This window comes from Balaenoptera borealis, assembly GCF_965194805.1.
Source record: "Balaenoptera borealis genome assembly, chromosome: 3".
Taxonomy (NCBI): domain Eukaryota; kingdom Metazoa; phylum Chordata; class Mammalia; order Artiodactyla; family Balaenopteridae; genus Balaenoptera; species Balaenoptera borealis.
Window position 1 is genome coordinate 38,910,711 of NC_138866.1, and position 24,420 is coordinate 38,935,130.

At 38.9% G+C, this 24,420-nt stretch overlaps 1 protein-coding gene and 1 long non-coding RNA gene across 7 annotated transcripts in view; one reads left to right on the forward strand and one right to left on the reverse strand.

Annotated features, from left to right (window-relative positions):
- Nucleotides 1-24,420, forward strand: part of LOC309626206 — a 1,050,100-nt gene that overhangs the window by 516,118 nt on the left and 509,562 nt on the right. The window lies entirely within an intron of this gene.
- SYT16 (synaptotagmin 16) overlaps nt 10,405-24,420 on the reverse strand; it is a 263,020-nt gene continuing 249,004 nt past the window's right edge. For all 6 annotated transcript variants that reach the window (XM_082386528.1, XM_082386529.1, XM_082386533.1 and 3 more), the window contains one exon: nt 10,405-23,035. In XM_082386528.1, the coding sequence (XP_082242654.1) occupies nt 22,722-23,035 (314 nt within the window). In that variant the 3' untranslated portion in view covers nt 10,405-22,721. The remainder of the gene's footprint in view (nt 23,036-24,420) is intronic.

Sequence of the window (24,420 nt, forward strand, 5' to 3'; positions counted from 1 at the left end):
TCTTAGGAACTTCCAGGGGTACTGACAGCCAGAGAGTTAGAAATGTTTTTCAAGAAACCAGAAGCATTGAGGATAGCCCCAAGCACAGATGTGGAATATTAAATAAAAGACCACCAGTTCCACACGCCTACCTTGTTCCATTGGTGATGGTCTCTGAACCAAAGACAACATCATTAAATGGGATATGACCAGCCATGTTATCATGAAGTTACCTTAGATGCTGCACTGAAGCCTACCTAACTTCTGCCATGAGCTGGCCCTATTAATGAGAGAGACCAAGTGCAACAGGTTCCTTGGGGAAACTTTGTGATTTACCACCCCTCAGAAGTGCATCCCTTGTTTTGGAGGATGAGGCTCCCTTTCACTCTCCCTTTTACCTTGGAAAGTGGGAATGAATCAGAAAGAAAACTGGCAAAGCAATAACACTGACAGATGGAGGTTCCAAGAAATATCTTATGTCTAGGGAGATGCTCTAACTTCCTTAGGTACCCCAGTCCGTTGCTCAGAGAGAAGGGCTTTTAACCCCTGACATGTGCACAGCAGTGGTGTTTTGAAAAGTACCTCATCTGTATCACCCTCATTGTCTTCCACTTTGATACCAACATCAAGTTTGGGTATATCACTAAAAACACTTAGCCAGATATCCCGGAAGTGTTAAGGAAAAACATAAAACGGAACTAACCATTAACTTTACTCACTAATAATACACAGTCATCCCTCAGTATCAGGGCATTGGTTCCAGGGCCCCCACGGATACCCAAATCTGCAGATGCTCAAGTCTCTTATGTAAACTGGTGTAGTACAGTCGACTCTCCATATCCGTGGGTTCCACATCCGTGAAAATCGAGGACCGACTGTATGAGAATTTGCTCTGGAGTTGGTTAATTCTCTGCCCTCACTCATATGGTGCCTGCTTTGTGTCACCACCTGGAGTTGCTCTAGTGATGAAATGTTCTTCATTCACAGGGCACCTTTATTCTAAAGAGTGATAGGTGCTTCATTAAATTATTATATTGTGTTCAACTCAAGCATGCCACTTAGTAGATGGTCTTATCCCCCATATTAGACATGGAGAAACTGAGCCATAAAGCAATAAAACAGGTAGCACATGGAGACAGAACTGAGACTCCAGGCTCCTGAGTCCTGGTTCCCTTTGCAATATCCCCAATTTTTCTTGACGTATTACCACACACCCCCTTTTAATAAGCATTTTAAAAATAACACAAACTCTGATACACCCCTGCAGAGGGGTTTTCCCAGCTTCAAACCTCACCCCTTCTGATCATCACTGATATTTAGAAGACTCTTGTATCTCTACCTACCAAGAAGATTTTTTTGTTGCATTTTACTTTCTATAATTTATGAGAAAAGGTTTAAATTTTTTCTAAATATACTTATATTACAATATGAACATAACACTAGCAAACCCTTAGTACTTTTTAATACCCTCCTACCACCCCACTGAGAATTATTGCAGCAAACTAGATGACTCTGTTTTTAGCCTGTTAGATTTAATCAGGAAAAATTAAAAAATAATTGGTTAGGTTAAAAAGGGGAAACATTAAAGCAATGTACCAAGACTATTTAGACAGACCTTATTAAAAATAAGGTGGAGGGTGGGGAGGGTCGACAAGGATTACTTCCTCCCAACATCTAAAGGTGTACTTCTTCCTCGGTTTTAGTACTGCACAGTTAGAGTCAATTTGCCCCCCTGCTTCTGAAATCATTATTTTATTTCAGCTTTTTCTGGGTTTCTGAAACATATTGCTTTTACAGACACAACAATCTGAACTGGTTGTGCCTTGGCTTTAGAGCTATGGTTAGGATGTTGGTGTTTTGACAGCTAAAGCCAGCTGGCATGAGTTCTCAGTGGACAGCCCAGATGTAGAGGTAAGGGCCCCAGCATCTTAATCAAACCTTTCAACATTTCTCCATGTTTCAAAGCATCTTCTAAATCCCATGAAAGTAACGTGACATAAAACTGAACGTGGAATGTTCATAAACACCTAAAAGCTTCCAGATATAGTATTTGATGAAAAACTGAAATTAGACTTGATTTCAGTTTTAACTTGCTTAAACTCAGCCTTACCTAAGTCTTACAGCCCTAAGTACACCCCTTTTTATAATCCATGGTATGTACAAGTACAGCTGGCGTTCCCATTGACAAGAGTGACTAGATCCTTCATTACAGATTGGTGGAATATTTTTCATGCTCTAACTTAGGATCTACCAATGTCTCTAGAATTGAATGTTTACACTATAGTGATTTATTTGATTTAGTTTTATTTATTTAAACTAAGGACCATGATAATATTTTCTGATGAATGACTTCAAACAGATATGGACATTAAAATTGCACAGTAAAAATTCTGCACATTATACATTCATGATAGAATCAAAATTAAAATTTAAGAGCCCATTTCACTTGACCTTTTGATTGTGACAGTGATCTCAATGAAAGGGCAGACTCATTCACATATATTAAAGGGCACTGAATGATTTTAAACTTCTATGCATATTACATAGAGATAGGATGTGTATAAATTACTAATGTACAAGACTAATGCATATACATGAGCAAATACTTGTGGTTGCTTTACTCAAACTTTCCTCAGATTGATAGCATGACTAGAAATTTATATGCATCTCATGACAGATGACAGTAAATCTTACTGGTCTCTTTGGATTTGTATCTCACCATAAAATGTAGTAATTATAATGGAGGAAGGGAAAAGGGTGGGTGGTGCTAAAGGCTAATGAAACCAACATTTTTGATAGCTCAAACAATCATCTTTAATGCTTAAATTTATTAAACTACAGATATTTTACTAAGTGACTACATAGACCCGTACTTTTAAAATCTCATGATATCCCTAAAAACTATACAACAAGAACAGAGTAAATTTTCAAATAGGTTTCTGAATAAAATTGTTCAATTATTTATTTTTACAAAGGGAAGTAAGGAAAGGGAAGAAATGTGGCATGGTATACTTTCATGAATTTGATTGTAATTCGCTAGGTTGGCTACCCCTAGGAACTGCATACAGATAGCTCAGTACATGTGAAAGTTACACAATGCTGGAGGGCTGAACCCTCATTAAAATTTTTATACATAAAAAATAAGACTGTATTATATTCTGAAAATGAAGTTTAAAATGCTTAACATTCATGGGTTTCTATCACCATGACCTTAATGCAAATTAAATTTTAAAAATCACCACAATCTCTTTTTGCAGAGAGAGCTCTCTTCATTGCCTTCATTTCGGACATGCACCAATGTGCTCACAGGATTTCTGCTTCGTATGTTCCCCAAGCCAAGCTACCTAATTTGACCTCACCCTATTCACATGGGTCTTAGAGAGGAAAATCTGCCAGCCCACAAATGTCCTTTCTACAGAGAACCTCTATTGACTTCTACCCAGCAACCATCTATATAAACAACCCCTTATATTGATCTTGTAAGTTATGGTAATGCTACATTAGCATTTATTTCTCTGGATACATATTTAAACAGTAATTTCTTTTAAGCTAGTGATTACCTGGTAATGCTGAATCAATCTGAAAAGTGTATCTCTAGGACAGCTTCAGAAAATCTGGTGAGAGTTCCCCTCTGCACAGCGAGCATTTCTCAAAGCCTCGGGCTCATGAATGGCTACCTGAGATTTTGAAACAAGGAGCAAGACACAAATAACATTGGAAGAGTCAGAACTGCACTGACTTGAACTGGTTACCAAGTCAGGAGAAGGCATGCAGTAGGAGGACACTAAGATGTTTGAGGTGGAGTTGATCTGAACCAGAGAGATAAACCTTCAAACATACACAATTACTTCAGTGTTCTCCAGATTTAATTGTGAACATGAGGAATCTTAACTATCCTAAGAAATGTGGAAATAAGTGAATCACAGATCTCACCAACTATTTACTAGGAGATTATTTGGGGGACATTATCAGTAGGTTGATTTTTTTTAAAAAATCAGAGTCAGATATACTTGTTTTTAAATGCCAGATTTTGTATAATTTCAAGAAATATTCTCTCTAACGTAACAATTCAGCAGTTAACTCAAAACAAACTAACTCAATCGTTCACTGGAAGACACACTATTTCTCACAAGATTTGAAATAGCCAAATAGTACTTTTTCTTTGAAGACAGTTTTTCTTTAAAGGGCCATATTTAACTGCACCTTTTTTTTTTTTTTTAACATGGATGTATGCTTACAGATCTCATCATCTTCTATATTTAGAGAGATGAGCTTTCCAAAGGAAGATAGGCAGCCAATGAGGAGGATCCCATCAAAAGAGAGGTGAGTTACTATGGTTACTTTTCAGGAGATTGAGTAACAGTGAACTGGCTGCTCCCGGCCAAATGGACCCTTTCCAGAGCAGGACCTAAAAAGAATGTTGCTCTCCGTACGTGTTGATTCAATTAGTCGAGACTACACTATCCTTTTCGCCTTAACCATAGCTTTTCTATGGGAGCTCACTGCTTCCAGCCCTCCTAGCTGCACGCAGTCAGCGAAGTCAAAGGGACAACAGGGAGGACTGAAAACTTCCGAGCACAAACCTAACAGCGACGGGCAGGAGAATCTGCAAGAACAACCCCAAGATTAAAAAAAAAAAAAAAAAAAATCAAATCATGTTATTTGGGACCACCAGCTAGCCACTTTTCAATGGCTGGGGGCGGGGTAGGATCCCAGAATACGTCCCTATCCACACCCTCAATGAAAGAGTCTTTTCTGAGTCTCAGAGGAGGGCACCTGGCTGGATGAGTCCAGACGTACCTTGCGATTTGGGTCCACTCACCAGGAGACAGGTGCACGCACCTGTTTCATAAAGGCGCCGGATCCGGTGCTCCCTCCCGTTTTGCGGCGCTGTCACTCTTCAGACGGGCGCTGACGGTGACAGCGACGGCGGCGGCGGCGCGACAGTGGCAGCACGGCAACTGCAGCTCGGCGGGCTGCCCTGGCTCCTGCAGGTCCGTCCCTCCAGTCTCTGAAGCTCCTCTCGCTCAGGGTTCGCAACGCGAGGCGGGCGCGCAGCTGTTCTCGGCTCGCATTGGACCAGAGGGAGCAGATGTTACCGGTTGCTAGGAGCGTTGCTAGGAGGCGATGACTCCCCTCCACAGCTAGAGAGCAACTTTCCTGCGGTTCGGGTGCGCTGGCGGCGGCTGCTGGGAGGAAGGTTTGAGAGCAGGAACCAGGAGTGAGGCGAACAAATAACCCCAAACAGGGGGTCCTGTGCTCGCCTGAGTTGGGTCCTGGAGAGCGGCCTGGGGAGCTCCGGTTGGCTGATCGCGCGGGGCTTCAGGCCCTGCTCCGCCGGCTTGGGCAGGTGATGGGGGCCGCGCCTCCCACGGCAAGGTCACTCGCTGTAGACCCTAGCTGGGTGTCCCGTGGAAGGATCGGGTTTGGGGACGCGAGTGGGTTGGCACTTCCAGCGGCTGCGAAGCAGAACTCGGTCAGTGCCTTGAGACCAGCTGGGATGGCCTTGGGGCAGGTCCCCAGCAAGGGGAGAGAGAGAGGGGTGTGTGACATGAGGTGAGGCACGTGGGATGAGGAGTAGGGGATCTTCCACCCTCTGGGACTCTTCTCCCCAGTGTTCCTGTTTGTGTATGCAGGTTCGAACAGTTGATAGATTTTGAAGAGGGAAAAAATAACTAACACATGAAAATCAGTCCAGAGTCTAATTCCTTTTGGCACTGTTCGTGGCTGCCTGCTGGTGCCAAAGGTTTCAGAAAAAAATGATCCTGTGGTCTAAAATACTTTATGCAGTTAGAAAGACTTCATTTTGATTCAGTGGCTAATTAAAACCTCAGGCTAATACGCAAACTTCTTTAAAATAAAAATATGCAAAAGAGAATGTACTTTTCACAAGGGAGACTGGAGAAGGTATGCATGTTTCAGTCATTTACACTTTAGTATAAATTCACCCAAAGGCTTGTATTGTCTCTGTAGTGGATCACTCAGGCTATGTTTTTATTTTTTATCATTGCTTCTTCTTGCTGTTGTTCAATGGAGTTATTGTTCTTGGGTGAAGGGGGATGTTGAGAATGTCAAAGTGGGCAAATTTGTGTAGCCAGTGAACGATATTAAAGAAGGGAAGATGACAAAAGTAGCAGAGAAATTTTGCCCAGTGTTATTCTCAGAAAGGGAATCTCAATGAAGAAAGAGATACACAACTTCCCTATAGCGTCAGGCCAGGGCCTGGAAGGAAGAGGGCAGCGCTGGGAATCAACTAAAAAGAAAAGCTGCAGTCTTTGGAGCCAGGGCAGAGCTGCTGTACAGTGTCATGCTGACTCCTGTAATAGCAGACATTCTGCAAGGTTGAAGGGGCTACGGAAAGTGGCCCTACAAATCGCAGGGGCCCCTGCCCCCTCAGGCACCCAGTACCAACTCAACACCTATGACAAAACGTAGAGTTAAGAGTTTGTTAGCCCTAAGATTTAAAAGCTGATAACTTTGTGTTTATTATTAACCTTTTGTTAATAATAAACTCAGTTTTAGACATCCATTCACAATGTATATCAAATCATTATGTTGTACGCTTTAAATACCCTACACTTTTGTCTGTTATACCTCAGTAAAGCTGGAGAAAAAAGCTGGTAACCTAACATCTAGCTGTCTGGAAGAAGTAATAAGTGGGTTGAAGATCTGATGATCACATTTCAGCTATCAGGTATGAAAGGGGGCTTTGAGACCAGCACACCTCAAATCTGGGCAATAGCCTCAGCCAGAATTGCACCACTGCTACTTCTTTCTTTTTCACTGTCAAGGAAGAAAGGAGCTGGTATCTCGGTCAGCCTTGCCTTCTTGGCTAGCCCATCTCAGGAGGCGCTCTCCTTTGCTGTTCACAATCCTTTTTTCAGTTTCCTTGAATACGGAAGGTTCTCATTTGTCTCAGGTATTTTGCACATGCTGTTTCTCCTTCCTTAATGTGCCTCCCTTTCACCTGGCTTACTCCTACTCAGCCTTCAAGTCTCAGCTGAACTACCACTTCCTCATGGTGGCTTTCCCTCGGAGCCTCCCACCAACTAGATTAGCCCCCTGATTACATTCCCAAATCATCCTACTGATCCCACTTCACAACAGTCATCACGCCAGGTTTTCAGCTTGTTCCACCTTAACATTGTACCCCCAGCTCCTAGCACACAGTGCCTGGTACATCAAAGGGAATCACAAGCACCTGTAAGTGGATGCAGCCACCCTGCCTGGTTCAAGACTTCTGTTTTCACCTTAGCTATGTAGCTATCAGTGAGCTTACATAAGCCATGAGGGCGGCCACTAGTTGCTGTACTTTTTAAGTGAAGGAGAGGAAAAAAGCCTTTCACACAGAAAACTGTTTCCTGCCCTTAGTGAGACATTGCATTGATATAGTAACTTCTTTTCCTTCTCAAACCATTTTATAAAGGTCACTATCTGTACACCGGAAACTAACATAACATTGTAAATCAACTATACTCCAATATAAAATAAAAATTAAAAAAAAGGAACACTCTGGCTGAGTTTGGTTGGAAAAAAACACAAAACATTAACTGATTTCTACAAAAAAAAAAAAAAAAAAATAGTCACTATCTGGATTTTAATAGCGTTGGAAAATAACCTAAAAGTCCTTTATCTATTTTCCTAATTCTCTTCTTTCTGTGTCCTCCAGAGTAGGTGTGAGTCCTCTGAGCTGAACTGTTTCATCTTTCCTTAAAATTCTCCTCTACCTCAAGTAAAACGTAGCCTCCATCATCACATGCTGCATCTCTGTGGAGCAAAAAAAAAAAAAAAAATCTGTTTAGAAGCAGCTAGCTAACTTGACCAAAACGAACAGCACTTTTAGTATACCTTATTAGAATAGACCAGGAAATTGCCTTTTCTGCTGTCAATATAACTCACCAAATAATTGCCAAATTCCCTCTTCATCTTGAGGGACCACCTCAAGAAAAATAACAGATTTTTGAAGACATGAAGGAAAAGGTCAAGGTAATCTCAAGATCGCAGAATTGCTTGGTGGCAAAGCCAGAAATAGAACAAGGATATAAGAGTTTAATCTTTACTGGACCCACTGTGTCTGCAGATATAATTTTATAAATTCTTCAATTCTTCTGGTGATTAGAGCAAACCCTTCACTAAACAATTTTGGATTTAAAAATTAAATATTAAAATACCGTACTAACCACCTTAGAATTCATCTAAATTCTAACCTTTTCACCATTGAATCTTGTCCCTCCTTGAGACAACCACAGAAGTAATGCTAATCCTGTCTCCTACTCCTTATCTGTTTGCTGAAAAGGATGAGATGTTGTATTATGTAGTAGAATGCACATTAAAATTCATCAGAGCTCTGAATTGTCACCCAAGTCCTCTTGAGCCATGTCTCTGAATCTCCCTAGAGAAACCCTAGAGAAACTGTAAAGAGACTATGAGGTTTACAAGACATATAATGTGATTTGATTCATCAATAAAGTGTTATTCAAGATGATTACGATTTTTTAATTGCTACAAAAGACTTTAAGAATCACAGTCATAGATGGCTGTCTCAATTATTTTAACATTTAAGGATGTTTAAGTCTCTGCTGAAGGAATGTCAGAAGACAGCAATCAAATTTGTCAAGTTTTTTGTTCTGCAGATGATTTACTTTAAAAATCTGTTCCCTTGGCAATTTTCTGCTTTTGCTCACAATTTTATATATTTTCTCTGGTTTTTTAAAAAATATCACATATGTATCAATATGTAGTGCACAGACACATGTAGAAATGCTCAACTGTACTCAGTCTGAGTGCTCAAACTCTGCCCTGTGGCTTTAGAAATGTGACCTCAAATGATCTTTATTTGCAACACCCCACCACCACTCTAAACAGTGTTAAGATGCTTTAAGATGACTAGGGTGAACAAGTAGGATTCTTAATCAGCGTGTAATGTTCTAGTGTCACCACAGGTTAGGAAGAACTTCAGCAACATAAGAAATGAGCTTGCAATTAGAAAGCTTTCCTTAAATAATCACCACTACCACAACATTTGAGATAATTTTTTTAAAGAGAAAAAAAATGTGTGCCAAATTCTGCCTAGAAGATTCTCACTAAACTGATTCATTTTTCCATATGCACAAATAAACAACAATTTCCAGCCTTCTTAAACGTAAGTGGAACCAAGTGACTAGTTCTGGCCAATGGACACACAGAAGGAGAAGTTGCCACCTCTTAGCCTGGCTCCTTAAAGAGATTCGATTCTCATGCCTTTTCTTCCCCCTCTATTTGTATGACCAACTAAATATTCCTTTAGAGGCCCTAAGGATTCTGAGATGGGCTTCAATTCCTGAGATGCTAAGAAAGCAAGTTGCATGGGGAAGAACATCTTAGTGAAAATAGACCTTTCTTATACTAACTCACTGAGATTTAGGCTTGTTATATATAACATGTAGCATTCATTCCCTCAACTAATACAGTATGCAAAATGGTAAAAATAAATTTTCCCTGAAACATCTATAGTTTTTTTTTTTTTCTCCATTTTCTTGTTTTTGTTTTGGCGATATTAGTTGTGTTTTTACTGCTGTGGAGGTGGCTGTTCATAATAGTTCTGCTCCCTCTACTTCTAGCTTGCTGCATCGGAGCCTTGTAAACTTATCGGAACTGTCTATACGTAGCAGGGAGAGACCTCTGGATGAGAGCCTCTTGGATGAGTAATTACCCACACATTTGTACAGGAATGCCTACGTTTTGCCTTCTCAGAATCCTCCTCAGATGAAATTAAGTTATTTCAGGTGATCTTTACATTTATAGAGCTCCTTACTTACCCAATATTCTTTTTTTTTTTTTTATACAGCAGGTTCTTATTAGTCATCCATTTTATACACATCAGTGTATACATGTCAATCCCAATCGCCCAATTCATCACACCACCATCCCCACCCCACCCCCCACGGCTTTCCCCCTTTGGTGTCCATGCGTTTGTTCTCTACATCTGTGTCTCAACTTCTGCCCTGCAAACCAGTTCATCTGTACCATTTTTCTAGGTTCCACATACATGCGTTAATATACGATATTTGTTTTTCTCTTTCTGACTTACTTCACTCTGTATGACAGTCTCTAGGTCCATTCACGTCTCAACAAATGACCCAATTTTACTCAATATTCTTAATTTAAATTCAACACTTTAAGCTAGCTTTTGAGCTGATATACATTGATTTGTACCTGTGTTCCACATAAAAGCCTACAGCACCCTAAAACCAAAATAAATTATATGGGTCATAAATGTAATACTTATAGTTCTAATATATCTATGTCTGCAGTTGGTATGGTTTGAGAGTTAATGGTTTTTGTATATAATGAAATAAGTAATATCACTCAGGCCCATAAAATTTGCATGTTGATGCTGCAAAACTGTATCTTTTTTGACATACAAAAATTTCACATGTATACATATAAGCCATCTGCTTAGACTTTATTGATAAAACCAGTAGCAACAGTTTTACAAAATTGGAATGATTTTCAGTTTTGAACTAACGTGAGTTCAGTTGCAGCAGACATTTTGTACAAACTGGGGCTAATGCTTCTTCTATGTTTCTGTTTTAAACAAAAAGCAATTAGAACTTATCCTCATGCATTTAAATATCTAATACAGAAATAGTTTTTAGGCTGCATAAAATATGCCTCCAACATCATTGTGAGACTGAACAGCTGCTTTAAGGATTATTTGTACAAGAAAAACAGTATAATTCTTCCAATCACAAACTTATTCTTTATCACAGGTAAACAATTTTGTATTTTCTAACGTATTTTCAAAGGGTGTTTCTAACACAAGAGTATTAACATTGAATTGAGTATCGACATTGAATATTTCACTAGCTTGCCCAGTTAAAACACAAGACATAACAGTGCAAGAGTAATACGTTAAAACCATTGTTGTTGAAATCTTGAACATTACAAAAATAGAAAGGTATTCTAGTTTTTAAGTTGACCAGTTTAAAAAATTCCAAACTGTTTTCTATACACTATTCACTGATAGAATTTAGTAATTTTAGAAATGGGGTGGGTCATTACATTCTATAGCTGTTTGTTCTGGTAACAGCTAGAGATACATTCATGCTCCTTAAATAGGAGACACCATAAGTCAATAAGTCATACTGTGAGAAACACGAGGACACCTATTTGGAATGCTCTGAAGATTTTCAGAAGTTTCTAAAAGAGAGTTAAACCCTTTGGAAGAAAAAAGTACTTTTCGTTTTTCTCTTAAACCTCTGGGCCACCCAGAGATTGACTCTCTGCTAGAAAATTTGAGAAAATCTGACAGCAGCTGAGTCTGAAAAGGCCCATGAAGCAATGGGAGAGGTTTGGACAGCTCCTACCTTACAACCAGCAAGTCTGGCCCCTGCACGATGAATTTGCCCAGGAACGCCTGCTTGTGACAGAAATCTAAAGGAAGACCAGCTTTTATATTAAACCATGTCATACTAAACTATCCCTGTAAGTGAAATCCATAAAACTAATGACCAGCCTTCACAATCACCAAAAAGTCAGGGCAGTCTAGGACATATAAATAACTCATTAAAGTAAACAAGGGAAAGAAAAGGTGCAGGTTTACAATATTAATACATCTCCAGCATCCAGCTGTGGATAGAACAGAAATACAAAGCGCACTCCCTGCTAAGGACACTCCCTGCTCCATGCAGGGGAGCACAGTCTCCCCAAAATAGTTAAATATGTTCAAAATGAATGAATCATTCACATTTATATTTTTTTCATGCAAGTTCCTCAAGGACACCCATCAAAAGTTGAGATATAAAGGAAAACCAATAAAATATTTTAAAACAACAGAGTTGCACACAGTATGCATATGGTAAAACATAAATGTGTGAATGTGAACAACTGTTTCAGATGCCATATGAAGACCAAAAAAAAAAAAAAAAAAATCAAGAGTCAGATTTATCTTGCGCTGTGAATATAAAATATTGCTATGAAATCTTGGATGTACCTTGAAAATATTTCTTTTAATCTTTACTTTTTTCTGGGAGATAATAAATGCTATTTAGGAAGAAAATGATTATGTGGGTGAGGACAGTCACTTGAGAGCGGAGAGGTGGAGGAGACTGAGTCTTCAAAAGAGAAATAATAATGTAGATTGAAGGACCTTTTTTTGGTGGGGGAAGCATCTTTCCAAATACTGTATTTAGAATTCCATTTTGTAAAAAAAATGCTATTCAATTTAATACTTTCCTTGTGCTTGAAGTTAAAATGTTCTTAAAAAAAGGTCTGTGTTCAACTCCAAGATTGGCAAGCCTACTGAAAAGATGGATTTGTAATTTGTTCTGTGGTCAGGGTGTCTGAGCAAAAGAATTAGAAGATAATACTTTATTTTCATCTTCTCAGAGGGGGAATGGCTAAAAGACCATTCCAACTTTAACTTTTAGTCAAATTACTGACATTCTATGAATATATAGCTCAATGACTGGCAGAGATCTAAAAGTGTCAATTACTAGGATATAAGTAAGAATTGATTTACCTTAAAATAAAAATAATGAAACATCTCACAGTCTTCAGAAACTCTTAATTCTGCAAAGTATTTTTTCATCTGTTACTTAGTCAGGCCTATGGCCCTGGTACACAGCGGGGACCCAGAGTGTTTGTTATATTAATGAAGGGATGAATGAAACTTTTTCTTACAACAACCTGGCAAAAATAAGTAAAATGAGTATTACCCTTCCCATGTGACAGATGCAAAAACGAAGGCTTAGAGAACTTGTGACCTGACATTCATTTTAGAGCTCATTAGGGGAAGATTTGGTACCAGAGGCCTCATTAATTTTCATCTAATCCAGTATTCTTTCTACAACCACACCTTCATCCCTGAAATAATCAGTAATGCCCAGTTCCACAAGTTGCTGCAGCTACAAAGCAAAGGGTAATCAGTACACATATAAATAATGTCAAAATGTTCACCAGATATTGATCATCAGTCAAGCCTCCCCCTTCGCCCAGTGTGATTATCGGTGTTATCGCTCCATCACCCACCACTTGCTCCGTCAGCCTATGCATTATCAGGGCTCATCCTTCCATTCAGAATTCAGAGCTCCTGTATGATCCAGATGCTTACAAATCACCTTTAGCTAATTTGTACAACTGACTATGACAGGGCACAATCACAAAGCTTCCTTTCTCTTGGCAGCAGTGGTAAATGTAAAGTCATATAAACTAGTAACAGAAGGTGGTTTTCTGTCATGAATCAGTAATAATGTAATTAGCACTTTTTATCAATGTATATTTAAATCACTGCTCAACAACAAAAACGCCACAGAGTATCTAAATTTGGGGATCACGTCCCCCCAGTGTTCGAAACTTTCCCTGCCTAGATTCTAAAGGACGGGGGAAAGGGCTTAGATATGTTAACATAAATGATAAAATTACGTGATTATTTTCATGAATCTTCTCCTCAAATGAAAAATAAGCTCAGTATCATGTAGGTAAAATTGATTCCAGATTTGAGGTTGCTACATTTTATTTGATGAATCATATGAATTAATCCATCTATTTTTCTTGAGATCAGGCACATTAACAAAATGTAACATAGTAATTAAAGCTGCAAATAAAATTAAACAGATAATAAACAAACCGGTACATCCAGACAATGGTATATTATTACTCAGAGTTAAAAAGCAACAAGCTATCAAGACTTGAAAAGACACAGAGGAACCTATAATGCATATTACTAATGAAAGAAACCAGTCTGAAAAGATCACACACTGTATGATTCCAACCATATGACATTCTGGAAAAGGCAAAACTATGGAGACAGTAAAAAGATCACCAGTTGCCAAGAGTTAGCAGAGAGGGACGAATAAGCAAAACACAAAAGATTTTTAGGGTAGTGAAACACCTAGGAATAAACCCTAATGTAAACTACGGACTTTGGATGGCAAGAATGTGTCACGGCAGGTTCATCAATAGTACCGAATATACCTACCCTGGTGCGGGATGTTGATAGTGGGGCGGGATCATGGGGGTGGGGTGGGGGGGGGAGGTGTAAGTGTGGCGGAAGGGAGTTACTTGCACTTTCTGCTCAATTCAGCTGTGAACTTAAAATCGCTAAAAAAAATTGTTTATAAATTTTTTTAAAAAGTAAATAGATCACAAGGACCATGTTTTTTTCCCCAAAAATAGAGGTCAAATCTTATTCCAACAGATATTTTTACAGAAATTTCTCAGTCACAATAAAGTATGCAAATACTAACTTCTTATTCACAAACTTAAAATAATAGAATCTTCAATAAAATTAAATTAAAAATTCTGGAAAAGACTGTGTTTCATAACACTAAAGTTTAATTTGTAGCTGCATTAGTATGGTGGCATAACAAAAGACTGCATTATATTTGGGGATAGTTGTAAGTTAATAAACATTATCATGGTCCACAAGGAAATGTGGCAAAATTAGTAAGCCTTGCTGAAGGTGCTAACTCTGAAGAACTTGAAAGACTCTTGAGAGACACACAGCCCTAGAAAGTGAATATATTATATGGAATAACTTACATGGAAATGTTCTTTTAGTGTACATGTTCCTCACCAATCAGAGTTTTCATTGGCAGCCTTCTGATATCTTCTCCCAAACAACAAGGTCTCTGGCAAATTAGAGATGTGAACTTTTTGTTATGGATTTTATTACAGACCATCAATGGGGCAACACTAAAAAATTGTCTTCAGTAAGAATTTTTAGGCCACCAAACATTCTTTTTTTTTTTTTTAACATCTTTATTGGGGTATAATTGCTTTACAATGGTGTGTTAGTTCCTGCTTTATAACAAAGTGAATCAGCTATACATATAAATATATCCTCATATCTCCTCCCTCGAGTCTCCCTCCCACCCTCCCTATCCCACCCCTCTAGGTGGTCACAAAGCACTGAGCTGATCTCCCTGTGCTATGCAGCTGCTTCCCACTAGCTCTCTATTTTACATTTGGTAGTATATATAAGTCCATGCCACTCTCTCACTTCATCCCAGCTTACCCTTCCCCCTTCCCATGTCCTCAAGTCCGTTCTCTACGTCTGCGTCTTTATTCCTGTCCTGCCCCTAGTTTCTTCAGAACCTTTTTTTTTTTTTTTTTAGATTCCATATATATGTGTTAGCATATTTGTTTTTCTCTTTCTGACTTACTTCACTCTGTATGACAGACTCTAGGTCCATCCACCTCACTACAAATAACTCAATTTCTTTCCTTTTTATGGCTGAGTAATATTCCATTGTATATATGTGCCATATCTTCTTTATCCATTCATCTGTCGATGGACACTTAGGTTGCTTCCATGTCCTGGCTACTGTAAATAGAGCTGCAGTGAACATTGGGGCACATGACTCTTTTTGAATTATGGTTTTCTCAGGGTATATGCCCAGTAGTGGGATTGCTGGGTTGTATGGTAGTCCTATTTTTAGTTTTTTAAGGAACCTCCATACTGTTCTCCATAGTGGCTGTATCAATTTACATTCCCACCAACAGTGCAAGAGGGTTCCCTTTTCTCCACACCCTCTCCAGCGTTTATTGTTTGTAGATTTTTTGATGATGTAGGCCACCAAACATTCTGACTTAACTTACGTGGATTGAGACATGTTTAGTATATATTTGAGATAAATTTTTATGACATTAAGAATTACAAGCAATAAATCCACTGGAAAAATTCCTAGTTTTGCCTTCTGTTATAAAATTGAAAGCATTAAGAGTTAGATTCACACTGATTTTAAATTCTTTGAGACTAGAAAATAATTATTGGTCCATCTGCCAAGATAGGGACACCCCCAATGTTGACATTTACCCATTTCATAGGATGCCCCAAATGTGCTTAGTGTATAAAGTCTAAGACAAATTTTAATCAAAAGAAGCAGAGGACCAAGCAGGTATCTTTGTTCACAGCGTCACCCCTTTATCTGGCAGCCTCTGTCCAGTTCACTCTTTCAAAAAGTACAAGGTAGCCGTGCCTCTCAACTATTAAATCACTGAGCTCATAAGAACTGTGTCACATTTGTTTGTATAGACCTAGCGTTCCAGGGTCTAACTTACTGCCTTGCAAAGAGCATTCAATATTCAATTCTAAAAACAAATATATTAAATAAATAAATATTTCGAAACAAAAATGATTGTTCGGCTCAAGCTGTTTTCCTCACCTGCTATTCTCCAGCCCCTAGCCCAGAGTCTGGGATATAACATATTTAATATCTTTTGAATGAATAAATTTTATATAAACTAAAACAATAAAGCAGAGCAAGTAGATACTTTAAGGGGAAAATGAAGTAAACAAAACGACTGCATAAGTATGGTGATACCAATGGGAAGAGAGCCTTCTCACCATCTTTAAAGTGCAGTTGATAACACCGTCGTTTGAAGGCATAAAACCCCCACGGAGACACCCGAAGGCAGCCTTAGTGAGCTATGGAGAGCAGGTAGCACTGTTTTATTCTATGAGTGTCCCTAGGCCTCCATGCCTGCCTCTGAATTTGTTCTGTTAAGGCTCAAGCTGTTTTACAGGTCTCACACTGGCTATACATATAGCTGATTATTGTCCGTGTGTCTAGGATACTGCTTTGTGACCTGAGGGAAACAAAAACAAAGTACCATAGGAAAGGAAACTCACCTGGAGCCTGCAGGCATCCCCAAAGTCACCTAAACAAAGTCTGAGCAGGCACTCCCTGGAAAAAGCCTTCTGTGATGCAGAGAAAAATCAATGTGGAAAAATGTCCAAAGGGGAAGAGGGCAGGCCTGGAGTACTGTTATTGTTGATCCTGTTTGGAGGTTACATATGAAAATATTAGGCTCAGAAGGAACTTTAGAAAGGCTGTCTTCCTGGGTGCCCTGCTGTTCCCCTTTAGTCAGAACTCACAGCTCATGCAGATGTTTCTGTTTTAAAAGACTTCCAAAGGTGATGATTCTGTGATCTCCCTTGGTGATTCCCCTGCAATGTGACCAAGGCCTACTCCAAGTCCCGGGCTTCCTAGAGGATTTTTCCAATACATTGAATCAATACATTTCACCTGTTTCCAATAACTCAAAACAAGAAACTTGACTTTTCATGGTACATGATTAAACTAATTGAACAATTGTATGTTGGTAAGCATTGCTGTTTTTATTGTGACATTGCTTCAAAGTGTAGTCACCGCACTCCAAACAGATTTTAAGTCCTGTGCTATCCCAAAGAGACAAGTCAATCCAAAGAATACATCGTGAATTAGCGCAAGACCCTCTTCATATCATTCTCCTTATATCTCAGTTAAACTCTCTTGACTTGCTTTAGGTGGAAGCTCTGACCCTGTCCACATGTTAAGAAGAGAGGGTGTGAGTCATCCTCTCGGTAAGAGCTCTTTACATTCTGGATAACTGTTCCTAGAAATCACTCCTCAGCTTTCTCAATACCTATCCAACCCCTTTAACTTCCCTACGTACTAAATCATTCCCAACTAAAATCCCTAAGCGATCCTTCTCCAATTTCTTCATGTTTCTCCTTAACTGAGAATCGTAGGACTTGAGTCAACACTTTGGCAATTTGGCAACTTTGGGAATGTGGCCTCACACTTCCCCATCCCAGAACCCTGCTCAGTTTAAAACCACCAGTATGCGTGACTGGTTCATGGCACCTGGTTATGCCCAACATGAGGAGGTTTGCTGCTGACCACTTCTTCAGATCAAATGTCCACAAAGGCTCTTCTAAGTTCTCAGGAAACTCTCTTTACTTAAGGTTTGAACACCAGAGGACACCTGAACACACATTTGAACACAAATGAACACATTTTCTATTACATCAACAAGTCACTCTCAAAAACCATTCTAAAAAAGAGTATCAACCCTGATAGAATTCCTTTGAATTATGACTTCTGAAGGGAAACAGATAAATAATTGGTCCTATTACTTCCCAGTTGAACAGTCGGGTAAGTTTGAATAGCTGCATTATTAGATCTTTAAAATTTTTTACCTATAAGAATATAACATGGATATATAACATAAGCCCAAAAAAAGAATGTTGCCCGTTTTGAAAAGAGTGTCAGTATAGTGCCACATTATTTATTTTACTTTTCAGATCGAAGTTGAAATAGGTACTCAAGTTGCCATCTTTACCAACTCTTTTGATGGGAACAAGGTGCTCTGTCCACATATGAACAGTAGAGAAGTTCTGGGTGTGAGGAGACGCCTTGAGTGTGATTTACCAAGATGTGCACAAAAGCACCAGGGTGGATAAAAGATTTGGTCATTATACCTCACTGGGGGTTTATTAAGACTCAGTTTCCTCCATACACCAGGCTTATCCCGGTTGAGGTTGCCCCAAATTCAGACTAGCTTCATGTAGTGTCAGTGGTATAGCGGTGAGCATAGCTGCCTTCCAGACTAGCTTCATGTGCCTACCCTTTTTAAAGTATCTGAAAATTGTTATTAGTTTTTCTCTAGCATTACTATTACTTTCACTAGAAAGAGAAACAAATCTTAAATGCATTTTTTTTAAGCATGATTGTGAGAGGGCAACACTGAATGGTTACCATATGCCCATCTCTATGCTGTTATTTCATTATTGAAAAAAAAAAACAAGACCTTATGAGGTAGGAATTATTTCCATTTTCCAGTTGAATAAACAGGGTCACAGGCTGGCTAAGTAATTTTCTTAAGGCCACACAGTAGGCAGGGTTCATCCAAACCCAGGCTAAGACCACAGCCTGTGCCAACTTCTCTGAGTCGCGTTAGATCAATTTCATTCTCCTCATCTTAAAGTATTTTCCGGAATTCCACAAGTTGTGAAAAATGATACTTAATCTAAAATGGCTTTTGGTTTACATTCGTTTACTCTTCTTGCGTATATGCAACAGATGCTGGCAGTATCTAGCATATTTATTTATTCTTTAATTCTTCCATACTCATGCTATATAATTTGTTTGTTTTATAGTTTTGCCTAACTTTTCTCTTGGGAACACACCAATGATTTTTAATACAGTAAAAAATACTTCTGCCATTTCAGGATTATCTATCATTTGCTTTCATTGTGGATCAAATAGAATGGAATGCTCTTTAGTCACAGTTTACTCAAAGGTAAGAGGAGGGACCACATGTAAATTCTAGTCCTGTTTCTTCACCATTAAAGGATATGCCTGCATTTGGTTTTATGTCATCTACGAATAATCCTTTCCTACTCACTTTTTTGATCTTTATGTACTAAGAAGATGTATGTATCCACGGCAAAAGGATAGCCAGGCTTTTGAGAAACCCCCAGTTCCATGGTCCACACTGAACCATGAATTTAATCAATTCAATGGCTATCAGAGAAGCATTTTCACTTAATCTGATGGGAGTTCCAACTTAAACAATGCATTACTTGAAAAGAAAAGAGTTTTGGTTGTCAGCTAAGACCATGTGGTACAGCCAGAATGTAAAACACAGTGACTGACCGAGACTTGTTAACAATTTATAAAATATTGCGGGTGCTACATGTTGCAAAGGCAGAGGCTGTGTTTCAGGCTCGCTGTAGCACCTAGCACTATGGAGAATACCAACGTTTGAGGTCAATACGTCACTGTCATGGAAGGAGTTGCAGAGTGAACGGTGCCTAAAGTGAGCGACAATGCAGTACAATGCTCTCTTTTTCTCTTCCCATCATGGCGGGGATTCTTTCTCAAACTTTGCACAGGTGGAATGCCAGGTCTATTACTTCCAAAGGCATTACAAGCTCTTTTTCTGTTAAGAAAGGCAAGACCTCCCCCCTCACAGTTATGCAACAGGAGCAAAAGGAGGTTCCAAAACAACTGTACATCACACTGGGAGCCAGTGAAGGAGAGAAGTGAGAGCAGGTGCTCGGCTGCCTGGTGAATGGCCCATTTAAAAATTCAACAATAGTCAGAGGGGCGCAGAGAACGCAAGAGTCACCACCGTGTTTGGGGAAATGGGCACTTCACGATTCAGTGTAAACTCATTCCCTGAAAGAAGGCACGCTGTAAACCAGCTTTCCATAAACCTAGTGCATCATTTACCCTCCACAATAGTATTTTAAAAGCATTCTCTTCAGGAAAAATCTCATGGAAAGAACTACTCAAGCAACAAATATTAGTGCTTCTTCAATTTCGTATGTCACTATGAGATATTATTAGCTAGATAAATTAGGCAAAAGCAGCTTTAACATGGCAGAACCAACTAATTATCTTTCATAACTCCTTTGAAAAGCAAATGCAGATATAAAAGCTCAAGTGAAAAACATGTTAAGTGCACTGTGTCTAGACTTTGCCAAGAAAATAAGGAAATTTAAGTGCACAAAATGAAAAGATTTTACTAAACCAGAATCTCAAGTCTATGTAAAAAAATTCACCTCATATTCTGATGTATCTTGTCATTAGCATTTTATATTTATACAATCAGCTTTAGGGTGAATGTTGCTAGATATTCAAGATGTACATGCATCCTACATGGTAAATAGCACCAACATAGTAAAATTATACAAATGAAAAATGCTTTTCAGGCATTCTTCCCTTAAAATTTCTGTAAACTGTATCATAAGCAGACTATTAGAAAGCAGATCAAACACACAAGGATATTTTCACTACACCAGCAGAAAACCTTAGAAATGGTGAGTCAAGGCAGCAGTAAATGAAGTATAGATGATTATTGGGCACTATGAGACAAGGGATGCAGCAAAACATAGAGCAGGAAAATATGAGGAGAAAAAATCCAGGCCTGTCTGTACAATAGATGCAGATTTTTTCAAATGTAAATTTTAAAGTGAATGCTGCTTTTATGTCACTGCATAAAGGAAAGCATAACAAGGCTGCTCTGCTTCCCTTTAAGCACAAGCGCATAAAGAGAGTAAGGGATGTGAAAAGCCAATTCTTTGTGCTGCTACTTAATCAATTGCACTCAGTTCTACTCGATGACACAGCCGCACTGCAAAGACCACTCAGCAGTTAATGGATATGATGTTGGAAAAGCACTTTGAGGTCTTCCAAACCAAGGCAGGGGAAAACCCCAAAGGAGCATGGTTTTACTACTTATTCCCAATAACTGAGCAGCATTATATCCGAAACTCCCATGACCTGAAAAGAAATTAAGATATTCATTTATTTTTCTAATTCTGATTCTTCCATATATAATCACTTCTTTCAAAAGCTTCAAATCAGAGTTGAGTTATCCTGTGTCTTAGTCTGGGCTTGTCAGGATAACCGTTACATGCTGTAAGGAATAAATATGTGCTTCAAGTGTTACAGCCTACGTTTACAATCTGTCAAAATGTAGAGCTGAGGAGGAGTTATGTGTTTTTAACTGTATACATCCATCCCTAGCTATCACTCTTCCCACAGACAGCAAAAAGTCAACAATGAAACATAAAAGCTAAAAATAAGTGACAGCAATTGCTCAGAAGAGCTGCACATGGGGCTCAGTGTTACATGTACACACATTCCTTCCCTTTTCTTATTACTGCCAATTTAAAGTAATTGAAATTAAGGGCTCAGATCTAAGAAAATAAACATGCACTGCACAAAAATGTAAAAGTCAGAAGTAAAATTTCATGCTCATAACCATACATGATCAGTGTTCAAATTGGCATGTGCCCAAAATGCAAGTAGTGACTAATATATGTTGCTGCAAATACCACTAAAAAATGACAATTATAGGCACTTCAAATGCTCAAAGAAGAATTAGTGTCATTGCTTACAAACTGAAAATATTCTTCATTCACAGGTGTTATAACATGTTCATTTCTAAGAGTCAATCAAATCAACATTTATTAAAGATCCATTGTATACAATTTACTATGCCCTGATGATGGAAAATATGGCATTAAAAAAGTATGGTTTACATGCAAATACAGAATCAAAATATATGTATGAGTGAGTATATTGTACTGAATATAGAAAAAGCATAATCTAGAAGGAGAACACTAGATTCAGAAAAATCAGTACCTCCATGACTTAATAGGTTGTTCGGTTTTCTTCTCATTCTGTAAGAATTTATTAGGTGAGAAAAACAGCATAAAAACCTTGAAAGTTTTAATTTTGAAGTCTTACATACTCAAAAGGAGACAAGTTGTCTTACAACAGTAGTTTTTGAATTCTTTTTTAGTTTCAAAATGGGTCACCTAACCAAATCTCATAGGAAACCACAATATATAAGTGAGATAAACAAAGAGGTATTTAATTCATACAAATTTGCTTTATAAGTGTAAGTTTTTACCATTTATTTGTTAGGCAAATAAATGAAGGGTTTTTTTTATAAAGAGAAAAACATGAAATAGGGGATTATGGATGACAGTTACATTCTTCTATGAGCCTCGGCGTCAGATTCATTTCTGTATTTTGGAGTATTTTGCCCCATACTAAGAAAATTCTGATTCCTACACACAAGTGGTTACAAACAGTAACTTTTCACATCTCCCTTGCAATCTAAGGGAGCAGAGACAGCCAGAGAAGCTTCATTCCATAGCCTGAACCCAAATTTAATAACCTATTAACAGAAATTAACTCAACATCATTCATCTCAACTACAATAACATTTCCAATAAAGTATACTCGACAGTGCATATGGGCTTTTTAAAAAAATTACAGTATTTAAATCCAAATCAAACCTTTGAGAAACCCAAAGATCCTTCCACCCCCAGAATGTCCTAGGGTCTAGTAGAATCCAATCCCTACTTAAAGCCTGTCTTTAAAAAAAGCCTGCCAGCAAGCACTGAGTTGGTATCAGTACTCAAAACACGGGTCACCAGGGTAGGTATAGCCCACAAACACCTCTTGGCAAACCTAGGATTCGAGTAAAGTGTGCCACCTGCAGACCTGCTGCCCTTTGGTCTCCTTCATTTCCTCCCAATGGTCTTGTTCCTCCTCTCCGCTACTGTTTTGACCCAGAGCAATCCAACCAATCATCTCTTTACGCTTCATGGTACGCCTGTTATACACAGAAATCATCAATGTAACGTCAGAGAGCTGAAAGAGGGCCACCTGGAAAACAAAGGTCTCCTTATAGACAGGATTGGGCTGACCACGTCGGATGGATGTCTTGCAGCGGGACATCTCTTGACCCACAGAACTGAGAAGAAAGAGCTTTCCATATGTATCTGAGGAAACAATGGAAATGAGAAAACATCAGTGCCTTCCGTTTTGCTAGTTTAATTGCAATATCTACATGGGCTGTACATTTTTCCTTTTTAACATACTGAACAGCATCTTTAGGCCCGGAACTTGCTGTAGGACTAACACATCTTACATGAGCTCTTCAGGAAAGGGATTATTACCTTTATGCTTAATGTTTCACGCGGCCCACCACGGGGCACCTTGCTGATGTTCATTAGAAGCCCTGTATGTGCAAGGGTATGTACATGCACAGGCACGTGTGCAATGGTATTTGTGGACATGCACAGTTCTTCATCCACATTTATGTAACTATAAATATACATTTTGCTCTATGTGTCTTTCTTTTCATTGTCAAAAGGCTGTTTATGCCTAAAGAGTCTCTTCTCTTCTCATTCTCTACATATTCTTTGGACCATGTTATCCACTCAGTGACAACAACCAGATCTGTATCTCTGGCCTAGACTTCCCTCCCAAGCTCAAGATCCAACTGAATACCATACTTCTTCTTGTGGAAATCCCATCTCACACTCATCATGTCTCCAACTCTTCAAAACTTGCTGTTTTAGTATTCTCCAGCCCTGTGAATGGCAGTATCATCTGCTCAAGTACACAAGTCAGAACTCAGGATGGCATTTTTGACTAGACTGGCTTCCTTACCCCTAGTCCAGTCAATCAACCACCAAGTTCTGTTGATTCTACCTCCTCAATAGCTCCCAAACCCACCCACTTCCTTGCATCCCAATGCCACTGAACTCTCAGTGTACACCATCAGCTCAGGTCACCAGCATTTCCCACTTGCATTACTGCATGTTTCTTCACTGATCTCCAGTCACTGGATTGTCAAAGGGGTCTTTGTAAAATGCAGATCTGGTTGTGTCATTCTCCCTAATAAACAAAGACTAAACCTTCAATACATCCCACTAGTCTCAGGATAAAAGCTGAATACCTTATCCCTCCAACCCACTCTGCTGTCTTTCCCTTTCACTTCTGCATAAGCTATACATGCCCTGATATCCCGAATGATATCTACCTTCACATGACTTCTATTCATTAGTTTAGTCTGGATGTCACTTTATCCTGGAATCTTTGCTGACCACTTGCCCCCATGCTGACCATCTGTGGGCTCCATCGAAATCTAGTTTTAGCCTCTCTCAGCACTTATTACCCAGTATTTCCATTGCCTGCTTACTTGTCTGCAAAACTGTCAGTTCCCAGATGGGAGAAAGAGAGACTGCCCTGTTTACCACTGTACCCCCGTGCCTGGGGTAATGCCTAACATGTGGTAGACACTCAATAAATACTAAATATTTTGTAATGAATGTCTATGACCAGCCAGGAGGCTCAACTTTCTTTTTTCTTTTGGACTTAA